The following is a 20,148-nucleotide window of genomic DNA, read 5'->3' as shown; positions in this document are numbered from 1 at the left end:
CAGCTCCAGAGGACTGCATTACATGGGAAGAATTCAGAGATGTTGCTTGCCACTGTAGCAAGAAAATTTGTGTGGTCAAAGCTCAATTGGAGTTCAAGCTTGCCAGAAATGTGGAGGACAATAAAAAGAGTTTTTTTCAAATATATTAATTGCAAAAGGCAGTTTAGAAAGATCATTGGCCCTTTACAGGATGAGGATTATCATCTCAGAGAGACAGAGACAAGGCAGAGGTGTTCAACACTTTCTTTACCTCTGTCTTCAACATGGATGACAGACCAAGGGGATCTCAGTGCCCTGAGCTGGAGGACCAAGACTGTGAGAATGATCAGCTCCCAGATGACCCTGAAATTGTGTGGGATCTGCTGCTCCAGCTGGATCCTCACAAGTCTATGCAGCCTGATGGGACTCATCCCAGCTGGCTGATGTCATTGGAAAGCCTCTCTTGGTGATTTTTGAGTAGTCTTGGGAATCCAGAGAGGTCCCAGCTGAGTGAAACTTAGTAAACATTGTCCCAGCTTTCCAGAAGAGCAAGAAGGAGGACCAAGGAAACTAAAGGCCTGTCAGTCTCACTTCAGTGTCTGGTAAAGTTATGGAGAAGATTATCCTGGGAGGTGTTGAAAAACACCTGAAGGACATCATCATCATTGGTCACAGCCAGCACAGCTTCATGAGAAGAAAGTCCTGCTTATCAAACGATTTCCTTCTATGACAAGGTAACCCTCATAGTTGATCAAGGAAAGCCAGTTGATTTAATCTTTCTGGATTTCAGTAAAGCTTTCGATATGGTCTCTCGCAGGATTCTTCTGGACAAGATATCCAGCACACATAAATCCAGCTGCATAAATACATCATGTGATGGGTGAACAATTAGCTTACACATCGAGCACAAGGTAATAGTGGGTGGTGGGGTAACATCAGACTGACAATCTGTCACTAGTGTCCATCTTGAGTCCTGTGCTCTTTAACACCTTCATAAATTACTTGGATGCAGGACTGGAAGGGATACTAAGCAAGTTTCCGGATGACACAAAACTGGGAGGAGCTGTTGACTCCTTCAAAGGCAGGGAGGCCCTGCAGAGAGACCTCAGCTAATAAGAAAACTGGGCAATCACCATCTGTATGAAGTTCAACAAGGGGAAGTGCCAGATTCTGGGATGGGGCAACCCTGGATACTCATACAGACTGGGGAATGAGACGCTGGAAAGGGACCTGGGGGTCCTGGTCGAAGGCAAGTTGAATATGAGTCAGCAGTGCCCTGGCAGCCAGGAGGGTCAACCATGTCCTGGGGGGCATCAGACAAAGCATCACCAGCTGGTCAAGGGAGGGGATTTCCCACTCTGCTCTGCACTGGAGCGGCCTCACCTTGAATATTGTGTGCAGTTTTTGAAGCCACAATATAGAAAAGATATTAAGCTACTAGAGAGTGTCCAAATGAAGATAGTGAAGTGCCTTGAGGGGAAGCTGTATGAGGAGCAGCTGAGGTCACTTGGTCTGTTCAGCCTGGAGAAAAGGAAACTGAGGGGAGACCTTATTGCAGTCTGCAACTTCCTTGTGAGGGGAAGAGGAGGGGCAGGCACTGATCTCTTCTCTGTGGTGACCAGTGACAGAACCCAAGGGAATGGCCTGAAGTTGTGTCAGGGGAGGTTTAGGCTGAATATTAGAAAAAGGTTCTTGCCACAGAGGATGGTTGGGCACTGGAACAGCCTCCACAGGGAAGTGGTCACAGAACCAAGTATGACAGCTCAAGAAGCATTTGGACAATAGTCTCGGGCACATGGTGTCACTTTTGGGGATGGCCCTGTGCAGGGCTAAGGATTGGACTTGATGATCCTTGTGGGTGCCTTCCAACTCAGCATATTCTGTGATTTGGTGATTCTGGGTACGCCGACTTCTTCCTTTATTATTGATGGAAAACATAAAATAGCTCTTGCCATTTCTCTAGGAGTAGTATGCCTGCAGCTGTGAAATACATTTAACACGTCTCTTAATTGCTGTGGGAGCACAACCTTGCTGGAATCTTCATATAAGGGTGTCACAGATGATAAATAAAGTAAGATATGATGTAATGCACTGTAGTGTACATGCTTCAGGAAATTCTGGGATTAATTACGGAACACATTTTATTTTTCCTGGAATGCAAAACATGTAAGCAACTAATCCTTTCTTTCAAGACTTGGCTCCGCCTTCTCTTTCTCCTTCTGAGAGTATTACATCTGTTTTTGATGGTGTAAAGATGTATGTCTTACACCACAATGCCAAGCAAAAGGCAAGGTGATATTAAAAAAAGAGTAGCTATGTCTCAATCTTCTCCGAATAAAGAAAAATATTTTTTTTAATATTGTTTAATAGGACAGAAACCTGACAGGAATTTTCTTAGTTAGAAATTTAATATGCTGAGACTTCAGATGCAACACTACAGTGCCCAAATAAGTTCCCACTTTACAACATTTCCTCTATGGAAAGCTAAGCCTCATTTACTTTTGATTCAATAGCCACACAGTCTTGTGCATCTTCTTGCAGGATAAATGTGTGTCTGTGTGTGTGTGTGTGCGTATACATAGACACACATATGGTAATATCCTGGGTCAGGTCACTTTCTTTTCTTTACATTTTCCTTTCTTTCATGGGGTTTAACAGGTGAAAACCAAGAAGAAAAATCAGTATCTATATTAGCAAAGTAGCACTGTGTAGAATTGGTAAACTTCCAGGTCAAGACAAAACACAGAATCAAATCTATGGCTGGTGTAAAACTCTGCAGTCAAGAGGAAACAAAAGACTTGTATTGAACTAGATAAGCATCTTATGGTGGTATTGTTTGGCAATTGCATATTATTTCATAAAGATAAAAATTTCTCTTCCTTTTAACAGTGTCAACTTTCATGCCACCATGTACAGAACTCCTTTTATTTAGAAACAAAACATCACAGGCACCTCCACCTAATTTTTAAGCAAAAAACTCTGGAACTTTAAAAAATGCCCCATTCTCTGTCTTGGTACCAGGTACTTTACTACATACATATAGTTCAGTTAGTTGTCCATATAACCCTCAAGGCACCTAGGAAATAAATATTTTTCCCAAAACACAAAAATGTCCATTTTTTTTCTAAAATTAGTCCTACCACATCGAACTCTGCTGTTTCCCTGCAAAATTTCCCCATAAAGAGAAGCCATCTCTTTATGTGTAAAAGGAAGCAGCAAAGGCACTGGTGGGAGTGAGGTAGGGCAAAGGCTTGCAGAGATCCTTGTCCAGCCCGAGCAAGTCTCCAGGGACTGCACTTACTGGCTGTTCCAGAGGACAGAAGAGGAAAAGGGAGGAAGGTCAGAGGAAGAGGTGGGAGGAAATCTTTTCTCCTAACGAGAAATTCCCTTCTGGGCTTAAGAAACCTTTGTCAGTGAGGATTTAATAAAGTAGTATGCAAAGTTTCTTCAGAAAATTGTCGCTCAGTGTAGGAGATTTGATGAAGCCCTGCCATGAGATACAAAACAAAGCCTCCAGGGTTGAAATATTTCTGCACACACTGACACCAAGAAATGTTGCATAAGAAACATTAAGTTGTTAAAATATTTCAAAAACCTTACAATAGCTGTAAACAAACAAGCAAACAAAAAACGTCATCTATATTTACACTTTCAGAGCATGCTTGGATCGAGGTACCTTTTTTAAAGTAACAGCAATGTTTGGTGCTGTGACTCTGCATGGGATGATCATTTCTCTTCCCACAGTCATGTGTATTATTTTAGGTATATCACTGTGCATCTCTACAAATGGATTGCTTGTATCTGCAGGAGAAGGAAAAAACATGGGTTAATATCTGAAACTTTAAGACAGTGTATGGAAATTGTAACAGTGCACACAGCCTTGAAAGAACAGACTAACCCTGTCCATAACAAAAGCTAAACTAAGTCCTGAAATCCATCTTCTGTTTATTTTTGTCTAAACATGTTCAGCAAATTATTATTAAATATTTAAAAATATTATATTTATAAATATTTATAAAAATAAGTATTTATCGTTCAATATCAATATCTTGAGATCTCCTTTAAATTTCCAGACAGTTGAAGTCCATTTTTCCCCTTTACAGCAACATCTCTACTGCTATAGGCCTAATTCATGGCAGTTCTATTTATTATCACCAGGAAAAGTAATTATATGAGAAGTGAGCTGAAATTCACTTATCAGGAAACCGCTAAGAAGTACATATTCCTGCTGTCTGCAAGGAAATTTATAGGAAAAATTCCTGTTGGCTGCACCAGGTAAAAATCTACTGTGATAATCCAGCCGTATTTTCCAGTCTGAGAATACAGACTACCAAGAGTTAATTCTTCTCCTCCTTCCCATTATCACAATAGCTATGTGTCTCTTTTTTAAGTGACAAGGCAAATGAAAATGCCAGGAAAACATTAATTCCTCTTGACTCAATAACTAAAGCTTGGCAGAGTAATTTACCATCCCTTGAACAATCCCTTTAACAAAGGGCATTGTCATAAATAGCTTGCTCTGGGAACAAGGAACATTGCTGCTGCTATTGTTTGGACCACTTAACAAAGAGGGGTTCAAGCTACAGTCTCTAGCTCCAAATCTTCTTTGCAGGTGTTCAGATCTGAAGGTTCAGTTTGACTCATATCGCAGCTAGACTACCTCCAAATTCACATAAGGTTTGGTTTTTAACTCCTAAAAAAGTGGAACATTCAGATCTTAATTCCATGCTTATCTACAGCTCTGATGTTTTTTCAGGCAAATCCCATTATTTTCACTCAGTCAAAAATCTTACAAATAACAATGGAAGTCTTACTTGGATAAGAAATCAGTAAAGCTAGCAAGAACCAATCCCTTATAAATCCTCAAATTGTAATACTTATTCAAGTGTTCTGGTCCCAGACTTCTGCATGTTGACCTGTGTTCACTCAAGTACTTCTTCAAATACATTAGTTTTGCATCTCATTCAAAAGTATGATATGCACTTCCCAGTGTCATCAAGCTGTTCTGCCCTTACAATCCTCTTTTCTTATTATATGCAATAATACTTTTGTTTGAGACATCAAACAGGAAGAGAAACAAATTCTACTCTAATTTATACTCTGTAAGGTAGAGTATCTCAAATGTAAAGAGGTTTAATGAAGCTGTTACACAAGCTTTCTGAAATGAAATCCACAAAGTATTATTTAATAGTAGGTATTAAATGTCCACTGAGACAGCAAAAGGAACTTATGAGTAATAGAGGATGCATATGTAATAAAAAATGCCCTAAGGACTTGTTAGGCTGACATTTCCTCTGCAGTGCAATTCAAGGATAGACCAAGAATGAACCTGTTTGTAGCATGGGGAGAAGAACCTTTTTTGTTTCAGGGGCTGCAGCCACAGAAGAGGTCACCTGCCCCTTAATATCACCAGACAAACCGATTTACTACTCCCCAAAGTCTCATTTGTCTTTGTCACGAAATTAAGAGCTCCTGCTCAAAACCAGCAAGCTTTGCAAAGTAGCTTCCTGTATCATAATCTCCAGATCATTTTAAGTGTGAGGAAGAGCTGTTCCGCGGACTACAAGTGCTGTCTGCAGACAGAGTGTCACCACTGACTGATGCCAATATCGAGGCAGTGGGGGTTGTGCAGCTCAGACCTCACAGGATTCCTGCCCATCTGAAGACAGGGACAGGAAACAAGCATAAAACACCACACATTTGGCTTTTCTTTCTTCTTCTTCTTCAATGGAAATGCACGTTTGTGCCTGGAGAAGTCCACAAAGTGCTCTGTAAAAGTCAGCTGAGCACCCTGGTTGCTCTAGGTAGGCTTTGAAGGTCGGTCACAGCCTTTCTTGGTACACTCCCTGCAGAGGTACGCCAAGGCGTCTCCGTGCCCCAGCTATTCGCGTGCAGAGCTCCCACTGACATCACCGGGGACTTCCGCCATGGGCTGGAGGGCAATTGGTGGCCCCAAGTGCTCCAAATGTCTTCCTGCTTTTGATTAAAAGAAATACGCATCATGTTTCCTAGCACAGTTTTGTTTTCATAATGAGCGTGGAGGCTTTTCCTGATTCCCCTTGATTTTATTCTCCTTCCAACTTAGAGGCCATAAGGGGATACTTTCAATGCCTCAAGATCAGAATCTGGTGTGGGGTCTACCAGCCTGTAACAGGCAAAGCTGAACACACAGCAGCACCAAGGAAGATTATGCCACATTGGCACAGTATGCCAACAACATGGAATCCTTCTGTCCCCCAGGCAATAGCATTCCTTGCTTCTTTTTTCCTCTCTCCATCCCATTACAACCCCAGCTGTTGCCACTAGCTCCCGCTACCTTTCCTCTCAATTTCTTCCTGAGGGAAGGTAAATGGCATCCCTCCTCGAACAGCTGGCTGGCAGCACATGTGGGATGACCTAACCTTCTGCCAGCAGTCTTTTGGGCCAGCTCCACTCACTTTTATGTTCAGAAAGCTCTAAACATAAAATGAACATTACAGACTGACCTATCTTGAAGACCACATCCAAGTTACATGTTCAGCTTCATTGGGATTTGGAATGGAAGATCTAAGAGAGTTGAACTTGATTTTTGAATTATTGATTGTTTTTGTTGGTTTCACTTTTTTTTCTTCAGAGCTGCCTGCAAGGGTACCAAAATGAAAGCTGGACAGCCAGAATATTTCCATATGTTAAAGGTTACTTTAAAATTCAGCTTAATGTATTTTTAAATTGTGCCTGGAATAAATGACTGTGCTGGGTTGACTGTGGTCCTTACAATATCTCTCAGTTTCAATCAACATGAAACCACAAAGAGCATTCATGAAGTCACCAAATTCATGAAGGTCACTTGCTATATTGTTAAAGAACATAAATAGCAGCTTTTTACTAAGCTGGTTGGCAGCCAGATAAAAACTTGATAAGAGACTTAACACAAGCAATATTATGTCTGGTATCGGTAACCTGTCTAAGCTATTTATGGGGTTTGCACGAACAACTAAATTAGCCAACAATGAAATGCCAAATTCAGAAAGTGGAGAGGTTCATTATTTCCAAAAGCTTTGGCTACTGTTCTTGGGTTTGTTTTGTTTTGAATAATCTGAGCTATGTAATTCAGAGGACTTACACATACATTTGCAAGGAAAAAAGTCTCTGCAGGAAAATCTAAGCTCCTTGAAATTTCTGAAAGCTTGTCCTATGAAGTTCTTCCAAAATGCCTACTTACACTTGCCTCATCGTTAAAATTCTTTTCAGGCTAAGAGAGGTAAAATATTTTTATCATATTCACATAAAACCCTTTTCCCTCACGCATGTGAAAAGGACCAAAGTCTTTAGTAAAGAATAGATATGTAGACTTCATTGAAGTTAATGGGCCAATTGCCAAATTCCCTTTCCATTGTAGAGATTCATCCTAATTTACTCCTTTTATCCCAGATAACTTATTGGGGCTTTTCAGAATGAATTCCAGAAGAACCTTGCATGCTAAGAGTGGTTCAAGCCTCACTTACACATCTAAAATGCAGACATTTATCACTGAGGTAGGAGCCAAACTGTTACTGTTGTCCCTGGGCAGAATGGAGGAATTTTGCAATGGGACTCATCTGATCCATTTTGGACATCTGCTTTACCATGAGATGAATCATGCCCTAGCAAAGGTACTTATTCAATCTGCTCACATGTAGGTGCCTAGGTTCCTTAAGAAAAAAAGAAATCCCATTTTGTATGCCTTATTCTAAGCAAAGGTTGTTCCACTTTCGTCTCTTCTTAGCCTGTAAAATAATACTCTTCAAATACAAAGCATGTCTAAACCTTGAAGGAAGACTTGAGATATAAAGTATTATCCTCCTTTTTTCTTTTTCTCTTTTACCTGGACTTTTGTTATTATTAATTAATATCTAGAGCACATTCAGATACAAAGCATTGCTAGTATAATTGTGCAACGATTTTCAGGCCAGATTGGTTTGTTTTCCTTTGGGACTAGTTATACAATGCTGTGACCAACATAGGTCCATAACACAAATAAAACACAGTTCAATATCTTAAGGAAAAATAGTCAAATTAGCCAAGAAATCCATGCTAGAGCAATTACTATGTTCAGCAAGCAATCCCTAGAAAGGCTAACAGATATTAGGAGTGCTCTTTCAGATGTATCTCTCCATTATGACAATTCATCCTGGAAATATATTTGCTTCAATAGGAGCTATGAGCCTTGGTGAGGGAGAAGGTGGTATGTAGCCTTAGATGCTGCCAAGGGGTCCACGCATGCTTTGCTCAACAGTGTCCTATGATATGAAATCCATGTACACACAATGACAAAAGCATGGTAATTATAGGCAATGGACGTCAGCAAGTCCTAGAGGTCTCTGTTTTGTAACAGGAACCTCATTAGACACTAAAAATGTGTCCGCGTACTTGATACAGCTGCAACATAGCTTAATTCCAACTAGTTTCCTCTTCATAACAGAAGCACTATCATATTATTGACTCTGACAGCATAAGCCAAAACTGTACTGCTCATATGCTAAAACTGTGCCAAAAGCAAAGAGCGAAAAAAAAGCACAGGGGAGGAAGAGTTCCCCAGGTCTCGGCAGGTTCTTCTATTAGCACATTATTTGTGAACAAGAAGAATAAAGAAAAAGTAGGAAAATCTCTCTTTCTGTTTGTTAGCTTCCAAGGTGTTTTTTCTTACTGCCTTTTTTTACCTGTTAAATTATTTTGACTTTGATGCTTCCGATCTTAAGGGACCCTTTTAGAGAACACTTTGGATGCCCTCCATGTTCTGCAACAGTAGTATCTTTAGGATAACAGGAGTCAATCTAGCTAAATCTTGAATGCATGTCAGTTCTGGGGCTGGATCCAGCTAAATCCTAAATGCATGTCAGTTCTGGGGCTGAATCCAGCTAAATCTTAAATGCATGTCAGTTCTGGGGCTGGATCCAGCTATTTGTCTGCAAGTGGACCTCCCAAGGAGATGCCATACACTCAGAACTTGCAGCATAAAACTTTAGAGTTTGAAAAAGAGCTCAAAACCCCAGACGTTCTGAGACTTCAAAAGCTTACATTTTGAACTATTCCTTAGTGCTAGAGTCTTTCATTTTGGACTGCCAAGCCTGAGACACATCTCAAGCCAAATACATACAACTAGTAGACATGTTTAACATTCTAGGCATTGGTGTGTATAAGTACTCTTAGGACGTGTACCTTTAATTACCCAGCTCTGATTTGTCTCATCGGACTTAATTTGTCTCAAAGCAAGACATCTATTCTAAGCTTGTTCTCCAGTTTTCCTGTAAAGTCAGTGGCAAGTGATAGATACCATGAGGTCTTTTTGTTCTCTGTTTACTATAGAAAGAGGATAGACAACTGACTCAGCCTAGAGGTCTGATTTTAAAACATCTCATTTTGCAAGGAAAATTGAGTGTTCAGAAGACATACACAGTAGGATCATAAGGACAGACAAGGAGAGGTAGAACATTGAATAAGAAATGGGCTAATGCCCTAAAGCCAAATACAGCTTCACTTAGAGAAGAATTCTATACTCTGTTACAACATAATTAAGACATTACTCTTACATATTGCTAGCCGAAAACTGCCTTCATTACAGAAAATAGCAACACTTCAACTTGAATCACAGTTTGTTTAAAGTCTTGCAAAAATCTAAATTTATATCAACGTATCTAACTATATATCAGCGTAATAGAACTTACAGGGTTTTTCTCTGTCATACCATGGGAACAATTGTCCAAAGGAAAGAAATGATGAGAGTAGAGAATAAAGAGAACCACACATTTTTTAAGAGAGTGAACTAGCTCCAGCAACTGAAAAGTGTCTTGGAGACAAGGACAAGGCAGACAGAAAGAAAAGTCTTAGTAATGTTCCCCAGAGAAGTCCATATAGATTTCAAAACAGCCCGCTGATAATTTGATACTTCTTAAATGTCTTTATTCCATCATTATCTCTTTTCAAGCAGAAAATTCCCCATGCCTCACTGTGATGTAGGTAGTGAGTGTTCACCACACTTTTTTTACTACTAGGTTGCAGTTGGCTTACAAAACAAAGCTCTGAGAAGTTTTGTGTGCAAGACAGTGGAGAAATTGGCAGAGGCTTTTCTTCATTTTCCCATGGTTCATGGGCAAAGTTGGGCCATCAGTTTTCTTGAAGCAAAGTTGAAGGCTCTTAAGAGAATTAATTTCCCTCGCTTAATGTCTCAATTCCTGAGCTGTGTGGAGTCAAGAATTGCCGAGACACTGTGCAACTCTGCAACTCAGCAGTGACCTCTCCAGCCGAAAGAAGGGTGGTGTCAGGACCAGCTCCTGGAAGATAAGTCACCAGCCTGCCTCTTCTTGATCCCCAAAAGCAGGACTTCAGAAATGCTCCAAGTCATCCTGGGGCATGTGGGACTTGCAGTCTCCTTCTTATCGTCTTGCATCTTGTTTTTGTCTGTAGAAGCTCATTTTCTGCTGTAGCATACACTCATTACTGAACCAAAGGACTTACTGGGTTTGTTGTGGTTTGGTCTTTGGACTTCTTTTTTTTTTTTTTTTTAATCCAGTTCATATTCAGTATCACTCTAATTACGGAAATGAATAACATTTTTAAAACAATAAGTGATGACTTCCTGTACAAACAATATCAACTTTCCTGATTTGGATTCTGTGTTTGTAAATAGCAACTATTTGTTCTCATCTGCAGCATGCTAAGACATGGGAAACAGGCACCTCAGTGATCCACATGAAGCTAATATGGGAAATGGACTGACACAACGTCCTGCCACAGGAAACAATACAAAACTAGGAGGGACACAAATTTTACAAATGTTTATTTCCTAAACACCCACAAATTCATGCAAAATGAAACTAAACTCAGGAAAGGTAGTCTTCGCAGAGGATTTTGTTATCTCCATCTTAACCCCACTTGAGACAGATAATTGAATTTTCATGCACGTTCACAGAAACAGTGACTTATTATAAGAGACAGAAAACAGAGAGAGGCAACAAAATGGAAGAAGTATTTTCTTTCCATATGCCAACAGTACACTTATCAGAAAGGGTGAGTTTTGGTACTTGGTATCTTGTTTCTTTCAAACTTAAATATTATTCCTGAAACTGTAAATTTTTGGTTGACTAATATACTCCTCTCCACCTTAGGGCAAAGTGACACTTCCAACAGGCATTAAATGAGCAGTTTCCTTGCAGCCTTCCTCGTTATTCATAGTTTGCCCTAACTCTCATATGTGTTTCCCAGGACACAATCAACACTAAGAAATTGGTTTTCAATCAAAAGGATTGTCAAATTCAGAAAATCAACATGCCAAAGAGGCCTAACCTTGATACAGGTTTGTTCCTTAAACATTTTACTATTTTTTTTGCAAATAATATAGGAGGAGAAATATAATCTAACCATCTCTTCAACAGTGATGTCAACATTTATGACTGAACATCCCTGAAAAACCAACAAAACCAAAACACTCAGGCAGTCTTCCTTAATTGATTACAGGGTGCAGGGGCAGAGGTGAGTGGTCAGAGGCTGTCCTAAAAGTATTTCTGCAATGATACATTTTTCTTCCATCACAATTTGAATTCTGCAGATAACCTAAGTTCACAATCATCTAGTTGAGGATCTCTTTCAGATGTAGGCAAGACATATACAACCTGGGTAGCAGCAAAGAATTAGAAAGACTGGTTGTGCCTTCCATTTGTAAAAAATCAGAATTCAGAAAAATTAACACTTCAAAGAGGTAAGAGACCAAGAGAATGTAAAGGCATTCTTATATCATAAAATGGGTTCAGCAGAGAGGTCCTTCTCATGTGGTGAATGGAGAGGATTGTGGGTAGATCTCAGATAGAGAGGACATCCAAGGCGGAAGGTTTAAGAAGATCCCATGATGGGAACTTGCAAAAGTCATCCAAGAAAACTGTAAGTTGTCCTAGGCTGTAGGAAATGTTGGTCATTAAATGAATATCCTACTTTGTCTATGCTTCTGTTGTTGGATTTACAATGAATCATATAAAAACAACTGGATGAGAAAGACACTCAGTGTAGTATATTTCAGATGAAGGAAAGCAGAATGAACAGCATGAAATAGTCAATAATTCTCAATAAAGCAACACAAAGTAATGGGAGGGAGCTATCTTTTTTCTATCACTGTAGTGAGAAGTCCACTTCATTCTGCTTTTTCACAGCACCAATCCCACTCTTCATGTTACAAAATGAAAACAAAGGGTAATTCACTCTGATGTGAACTCATTAGACTCAGCAGACCCATAATTTGGAAAACTTCCAGTTGCAAATTCTCTGTAATACGGGCTTTCAAAATCTGTGAATCATGATATGTTACAGTAATCTATTAATTTTATTCTGTAAAAATCAAGAAAAACTAAAATATTAATTAAATCCCTAAAGTGTTTATAATTTCTTCTGTTATTGTTCTGCCTATAGAATTCAACTATTCTGAGAAGTGTCTGATTGATACCCTGGAAGAATACAGGATCAGAAAGAAATTTCTTTTATAGCCTAACTGACCTAATTCCAGCACTTCCCATACATTACACAATACTCGTTTGCTGAACAAATTGTGTGTTTAATTTGGTTTTGTTTACCCTAGATTTTTACAATCTGTGTAACATGGACTGCAGAGTACATTTTTGAATGCGACTTAACATGCAAATAATAATTTTCTGCAGCATGAGATAATTCAGTGATCTGGAAAGACATCCTTCAGCTGCCTAGAAATCTCGTCACATCCAATCATGTAAGATGTGATTTCTCTGATACCCATTTGACATATTCACTTCTAGTCCACTTCCATGTGGACTTCCATTTACTGATTGGATTGGGTTTTTTTCTTTATTTATTTTTTTTCCTCACAGATAAAACACTAACATTTGTATTTGAAATTTCTGGGAAAAAAGATTTATACATTAATTGGTAAATTATCATAACATTTTGCAAGGTTGAAAACATAATTCAAAATTCTGTATTTATCCACAGCTGAACTGCCTTATTTATCCATTTCTCTGTATTGAAGTGCAAGTACCAAGAAATGTTAAAAAAATTTAATCTTACCGTTAATAAATACATAGACTGTAGATTCCTTCTTCTTTTTCACTGGACTTGTTGGGTATTTGCAGCTATAGTTTCCAGTGTCACTTGCTTGAGTTCTGCTCAAGGTCAGACTGCTGCAGGACTGCTTCCCATTCCTTCCACAGGCATATTTAATTACTTTCAGCCTTTTGCTATCCTTGCTTAGAGTTTCAGGCAAAGACCATGAATGAACCATTTCCCCCCTGCAAATACAGATAAGGAAGCAGAAACAATTATGTTGGGCTGCAATTATATAGCTCCAGTTCCCAAGCTTTCTTTTTTATTATATCAGGCTATTTCTGGGATTCTCTTTTATCTTGTTTTCCAAAAACAACAACAGAAACAACAAAGAACTATTAAACAATTGCCATTGAAGTTCATTCCCCACCTTTCCCCACAACATAAGGTTTCATTTTTTCTAATTTCAGTTACAAAAAAAAAAAAAAAAAAAAAGTGTCATGTGTATGATCTCCCTACCAAATTGTCAGAATTCAAGTCATTTGGTTACCTGCAAGTGAGATTTAAAGTCTGTCCTACTTGAACAACATGCCGCGTGGCATTTATACTCAGCTCAGGAACTTTTAATTTTGATCCTGAATTAGATCCTAGAAAAACAAAGAAAAAAACCAAAGCATTAACAATGACAAACCATTCTGCTCCCAGTACACTCACATTTATGATGTTATACTGGAAAGGAAAAGAAAAGAAATTGGTGTGCCCCTCTAACCCCACAAATTCTCTTCCTCTGAGCAAAGTCCCGTTGTCCTGACTAAGGACTCACATAATCTTCCAGCAGCATTACTCAGGAAAGAAAATAGAAATGAAAGCTATCAGTCAATGACTTTGCTCTCAAATCTTTCACTGAGCGTACCATGAAGAAAGTTCAGGACCTTGTGGCTACACATCTAACCAAGGAAGCATGCCCTCAAGCACCACCGGCTGTATTTTCTTAGGAAACGCCGCCATGGCAGCCCCTTCAACAGAAAGGGCAAAAGTCAGCCAATTCCATGGCAAGAGCCACATACGGACTTTTAAGATACCGAAATCCTACTCAAACAATTTGCTGCAAAGCTGGAACTGATGTGGAAGGAGTGAAAGGGGATTAAGGATCTTCTCTTCCTAACTAAAGTTCACAGTACTGTTACCTATGGTCCCTCGACAGCTTCATGCTTCCTACCAGTGAAGTGGTGTCAAAAGGTAACTGGAGAGCTTTACAATAAATTTTGAGAACAAGATCAAGGCACCCTCCAGACCAGATTTGCTGCTTATTTGAGACAGCAAGGATACTGTCATGGTTAGACCATTCTGATATGGGTGAAACCCTGGGTATCGATGTAACACGAGGTGGCTTATGACACTTGAAAACATCCAGGTAGGTTTTGCAAAGGCCATGTGAAGGCAATTCTTAGGAAGACCATGAAAAAGCCCCATGGTCAGAAGACCAAAGGAACACCAGATCTTCCCTCTCATCAAGTTCTCATCAAGTCAGTAGGTGCTGGTTGGAAAGATATGTTTTATCTTTGCCCCATAATAGGCTATGGCCACAAAAGCTTTCATGGCAAGCTGACAGAAGTGCATGCCTTAGAGAAGAAACAATCCTTGATCCATCCCATTGCCCTCATACTGATAGCAAAGTGTTCCAGAAGCTAGAAGCATAACAAAGAAGTATTTTTAAACAGTTAAAGTTGAAAACTAGTTTTAGTCTGATCTGGTCTCAAGCACAATTGTGAAGATTTCAGTGTTGTGAGAGAGGAGCAGCAAGTATTCCAGATCATTTTGCTTTAAAAGAATATATTATTTTGTCAACATACAGGAGAAGCAGCATCACAAAAACAAGGGTAATGCAGATATTTCCACCAGAACTGAAAGTACAATCTGAGTTTAGCAACTTTAAGTCCTTTCAAGAGATCCCTGACACACCCAGATATGAACAACTGTGTCCATCAAACATAGTAGAAACACATGAACCTTATTTGGCAGCTATGGATCACCCATTGGAAACGCCTCTCTCCTTTGTTTGCTAGAGAAGGCACTTTTGGAAACCAGTTCTGGCTGAGATTGGTTACTAAAGTTTGACTACATTCTCCAAAGTCAATTGCTGCTCCAAATTCAGCAGATTTCATCCAGCAGCAGATGTAGCCTCAGATTAGAGGCTGAATATCAAAACTTTGTTCTGAGATGTGGACTTGAATTCCTTCAGTCTGAGAACAGCTGAGAAGCCAAGTCTCCACATTTGGGGAGAGATGCTAAAAATACAAAGATTTTGTACAAAAGTAAAGAGATACTGCCATCATTTGCCAGTTTTGGGGAGTCTGGGGAGCCAGTTGTGCTGCAGTTATCAGTAAGTATTCCATACTGATTCCCTATAACATTGGTGGAGACAAGAGGTCTAAATCTCCTTCTGGGGCTACTGAACACAATCCATGAAAAAAGCAAATGGTTGATTAAGTCTGCAAAACTGTTTGCTACAGGTGTTCAGCAGCCTTTTTCTCTTCCTTAGCAATTTAGGAAATGTAAACTGTTGGCATTAACTAACTTTTAATTAACCTTTCATGTCTAAGTTAATTACACTTATCTGCATTTTTCTTTTTAGCCCTGTACTGAAGCTGTGGCTTCAGTATTTTTCCTATATATACTATCATCCATGCATATTCAAAACAAGATTTAAAGGATACACTTGAACATAGATGTAAACTAAATTATAGCTCACTTGAACAAGCTTCAAGCAAGGGTATAACAAATTTTCAGAATAAAGAGGTCTTCTGGACTGAACCACAAGTAACACCAGAAATCTGAATGGTGAGACTGTACAAATACATAGACTTCCTCTGGATATGTCTAGACAATCATACTTCTAACTAGAAATGAATATATTCTGCCAATTGTTAAGAGGGGAGAAAAGGATGCAGCAAATCTTTGACGAAGCAATTTGTTATGTGATATATTGCAAACATACATTTTTCTTACCTACGATTTATGGCTCTCAACTCTGAGTACTGGTTCTTCCAAAGTGTGCACTGTGCTTTTATGGGACACTCTCCCATTAATGCTTACAGACTATGAGTCTACTCATATGCCATTCTGAAATAATGTCCCTGAAGCTAATCACTGAGAATTTGAGATAAGATGTTGCAAGGGCTTAGGCAGATTCCTGGGGAGCAACCCAGGCACTCCGGTTGAAAGGGTTTGCCAATGTCCTCCAACTAAACAATCTGACCATTTTGTGAAACTACCATCCTCTGGCATTTCATTTGTATTCCTCTTGTCATCCAGAATTGCAGGCTCAGATACTCTCCCAAGAAGGCAGTGTTTATATCCAGCTTTAAGAATCTTGTTCTTTAAATCTTTCCCAAGGGGGAAACTTGATCTCAAACTGTCCTGAACTGCTCCTTATTTCAGGCTCTTGAAAAGCTGGAAGCATGAAACAATGTTTACAAACAGTTCAATATGTATGAAAAAACCATCACTTAATGGTCTGCCAGAGGAAACCATCGGGACCAAAGACCAGCTGCTAGAGCTGCAACACTAGAACTAGTTACTAGAGAGCAATATATAGGTTGTTGCTTCCATTGTAAAACTTGTGGGAAAGTGGAAAAATCCATGTGTGTGACAGGTGTTGACAGCAAGCAGGAGGGCAAGTCTGTAGTGCCTTTTCATGCCTATGGTGCTGAGAGTTCCATTTTGCTCAGCACTGGCATCAGCACCCAGCTCAGGAGCAAAGCCAGCCATGCAGCACCATGCCCACACCTGACCCACGCTGCAACCAAGAGACCAGCCCTGGGCATGTGGGCTGCTGTTGTTTTCAAAGTCTGCCAAAGGTGACAGGCAAGAAACCATTATAAATGTTACAAATTTTTCTCTTCATAACTCTTCAGTGACATAAACAAAGGCATCAAAATCTAAAGACCTGTCTTAAGCATACTAGACAATGCAGCCTGGAAGCCTGTATGTCAGAAAATCTGCCTCAGAGTTATTAAAATCAAAGAAAAACAAAAACCCAAAAACACCTACCTTCTCACCCCATCCTGTAGGCAAAAAAGAACCCCAAATATACCGGATACATACTCAAGCTTTTGCCCTTTCACACATATTACATATATCCAAAAGACAGCACAGTATTTGTAAATATTGTGGGTGGGTTCTTCAGGAATGCTTAGTGTTTGTCTAACTCTGCTCCCCTTGATACAAGCCAGTATTTCATCATTGGTTTCAAGTACATTTTAGACACTTAACTCCAGTAATTAAACATATTAACATTCAAGACTAAATGTCAGTGTATTTGGCAAGACAAAGCAGCTTCGTTATATATTCATTTATTTAGTTTTTCACTAACAAAAAGCTGAAGTCTTATTTCAAGCCAATATTGTTGCTTTTACAAGTATGTGAGACAATGCTTTTACTGGTGGGATGCTAAGTCTTGAAGAAAAATAACTTTATTTGACATCCTATCTATTCATGGGTCATTAGCTTCCTTACATTTTTAAATGCTTCAAAACTGATGCAACATACGAATACAATAGAGTTTGACGTGTTTACCAGAAAAGAAAAAAGAAGGAGAATGGCAGGGAAATTCCTACTGTCAATATTTAGAAGTGGATTATGCCTTTTATGTACCTTCTGTGGGCATTTCACTTGACACTGTCTTTTCTGAAGGGTCATGGCTCAACAGGACACATTCGCTTATCATTGTGCCTGTCACTAAGCGACCATCAGCAGCCTACCCTCACACTGACCTACATTGGGGGGTGCAACTTCTTTTCATGTGACAACAAGAGAACTAATTAATCCTGATAACTGAGGAATCTCCCATCATGGAGAAAGAGGTGATTTTTTGGCATATTTTGTTTGTTTTGGAAGGCTTATTAGATAGATGTGAAAGTCAATCAACATTATTAATTAATTAATGAGCAAACATTAATTTAGATTGCTAAAGTTAGCCATTCTAAGTAAAGTAAGGGAAGTAAAGTAAAGTAAAGGGAAGGACAAATATTTTTTTAAAGAAAGCAGAGAGCAATCTGTAATTTGCAAGGCAAGAAAAAAACCAACTTTTTTCAATTATCTTCTGCCCTGTAAAAAAGCTGATTCTCTCCTGAATGAAATAAACAAAAATTTGAATCTTCTATTAACCAAAAACACTGATCACAAGTCATGAAAAAAGATAAATGAACATGCTTATATTTTTTCAATATGATGTGAGTGTCCAGTTCTACAGACAAATGAGTAACCATGCACACATTATCAACCTTCTACTGATTTCTGCTAAATCTTGATTTTTCTTAAAAATTATAGATATGATGAACCCAAAACTGGGACCATGTTCTGGATTATTATTCCCATTCAGATTTTTCCAGCTTCTACTTTTAAATTTTCTTTCATACACTGTGTATTTCTGCTACCTTAGACTAAAGAAAGTCAACTCAAAAGCTAGTTTTATGGCTTAGTTTAAAAAAATACAATATCAGGAGTTATCATAATTTTCCTTGAAGTTAACAGGTTTGATGGCTTTCTAACATCTTTTTCATAACTTGAGGCTGTGACTGTCTTCCAGCCACCCCAGTAATCCTCAACATGTTGACTAACTGTTTTTTCACCTGCCCAATCAGAGGATAAGGAGAGTGATCAGTTTATCTTTGCAACTTCAGTGTATACAAAGAATCTGACCTTCTGGGTTTAAAGTGCCATCTGCGAGCAATAAAGTTATCCATCATGAAGTAATTGTTTCAGTCATTGTTGGATTTACACGTGTTTTAAGGCTTGTTAAACATAACCGATCCTTTGTTGTTTTTACCATCAAATATAATTTCCTCCTGATTCAAACAATATTCAGCAAAAAAGCATTTTGTAGGAGACACTCATGCACTGGAAAGAACGTGCACATGATTTCTTTATAGGATCTTCACCTCTCTGTGATCCTTAACGTGGGTCATTCAGTTCAAATGCAGTCCAGGACTTTACTCTTGCTTATGAGCATTTCCTTATGAGTCATACCATTGAAGGGAATGGGAATACCCACATGTGTGCAACTAATAAGCAACTGCAGAATTTGGACAAAATGTTAAGGAACATGGTGGTACCCAGTGGGTTGACCTTCAGTGCATCTCCGGTGAAAACGAGCTGACTCTGATCTGCAGCAGCACCTTAATCAGAACATGGCCACCAGCTAACCTCATATGGGATATACAGCTTTACTCCATTTTGTAAGGAACTTGAGATATCAATAATTATTTTTTTTCAAAGCTATTCTTGACAGGCTATTGTATTACCATCTCTTTTAAAGGCACTTCAGGACATTCTATAAATACTCTGTTATATTCTCTAAATATAATTAATTTTTTGCTCAAACAGTTGTACCCATCCATAATAAGTCCAATTACATCATTACACCAAATTACTCGAATAAAAAAAAAAAAGAAAAAGAAAAGAGAGAGAGAGAATGAACTTGTTGTTAACTCTCAAGATTTGACTCAACTCTCACTCAAAGTTTTGATTTACATCTGACCATAAGAAGGAATCTTGGCCAACCGGTCCTTCTAGTTCAATCAACACTGAGATTCTCATGAGCATCAATAATTCCATTCATAAAGACAGGAGAACTTTTAGGCAGAGTTGTCTCAAAATTTGGGTGGTGATTGCAAAAAAAATTTCTCTTTTTTTCTTGCTGAAATGTGACTGTCTGGCCTGGTCCTACCACAGTACTAGGGGGAGAAGGGATCACCCTGGATAATAAAGCTTTCTACTTCTGTGGCTGCTGGTGGCTGAGAAGAACTGCTACTGGAAGAAGACACTCTTCTATCTCATCTACGTCACCTGGGTCTCTGGTGCTCAGGCACAGGCAAAGCAGGCAGCGTGGTCTGGTTCCTGCTCCCAGGGGTAAAAGCATCATCTCCATTGCCTGTACTTAGAAATAGCCTCCAGGGAAGACTTACAGCACCAAACCAAGAGCCACCCTGAGACTCAAAGCAATATCCCCAGGTCTTTCAGATGTCATCTAGATGTCATTCTAAAGGAAACCTCACAGTCCTTCATACATCTAATTTCACACCACTTCTCTGAAGCAAATCCAGACTTCACACCTGAAGCCTGCAGAACAGAAATTAGGACAGCTTAACT

General features: G+C 39.1%; 1 protein-coding gene across 2 annotated transcripts in view; it reads right to left on the bottom strand.

Annotated features, from left to right (window-relative positions):
• Positions 1–20,148, bottom strand: part of FLT1 (fms related receptor tyrosine kinase 1) — a 110,961-nt gene that overhangs the window by 82,148 nt on the left and 8,665 nt on the right. For both annotated transcript variants that reach the window (XM_051779012.1, XM_051779013.1), the window contains exons 2-4: positions 13,547–13,643; positions 13,021–13,241; positions 3,656–3,780 (exon numbers count right to left, since the gene is read on the bottom strand). In XM_051779012.1, coding sequence (XP_051634972.1) covers positions 3,656–3,780; positions 13,021–13,241; positions 13,547–13,643 — 443 coding nt within the window. The remainder of the gene's footprint in view (positions 1–3,655; positions 3,781–13,020; positions 13,242–13,546; positions 13,644–20,148) is intronic.

Source organism: Manacus candei, unplaced genomic scaffold (genome assembly GCF_025592945.1).
Source record: "Manacus candei isolate 608988 ecotype Guabito, Panama unplaced genomic scaffold, ASM2559294v1 h1tg000014l, whole genome shotgun sequence".
Taxonomy (NCBI): Eukaryota; Metazoa; Chordata; class Aves; order Passeriformes; family Pipridae; genus Manacus; species Manacus candei.
Note: the sequence above shows the minus strand (reverse complement) of the source record. Positions and strands in the feature narration are given on the sequence as shown.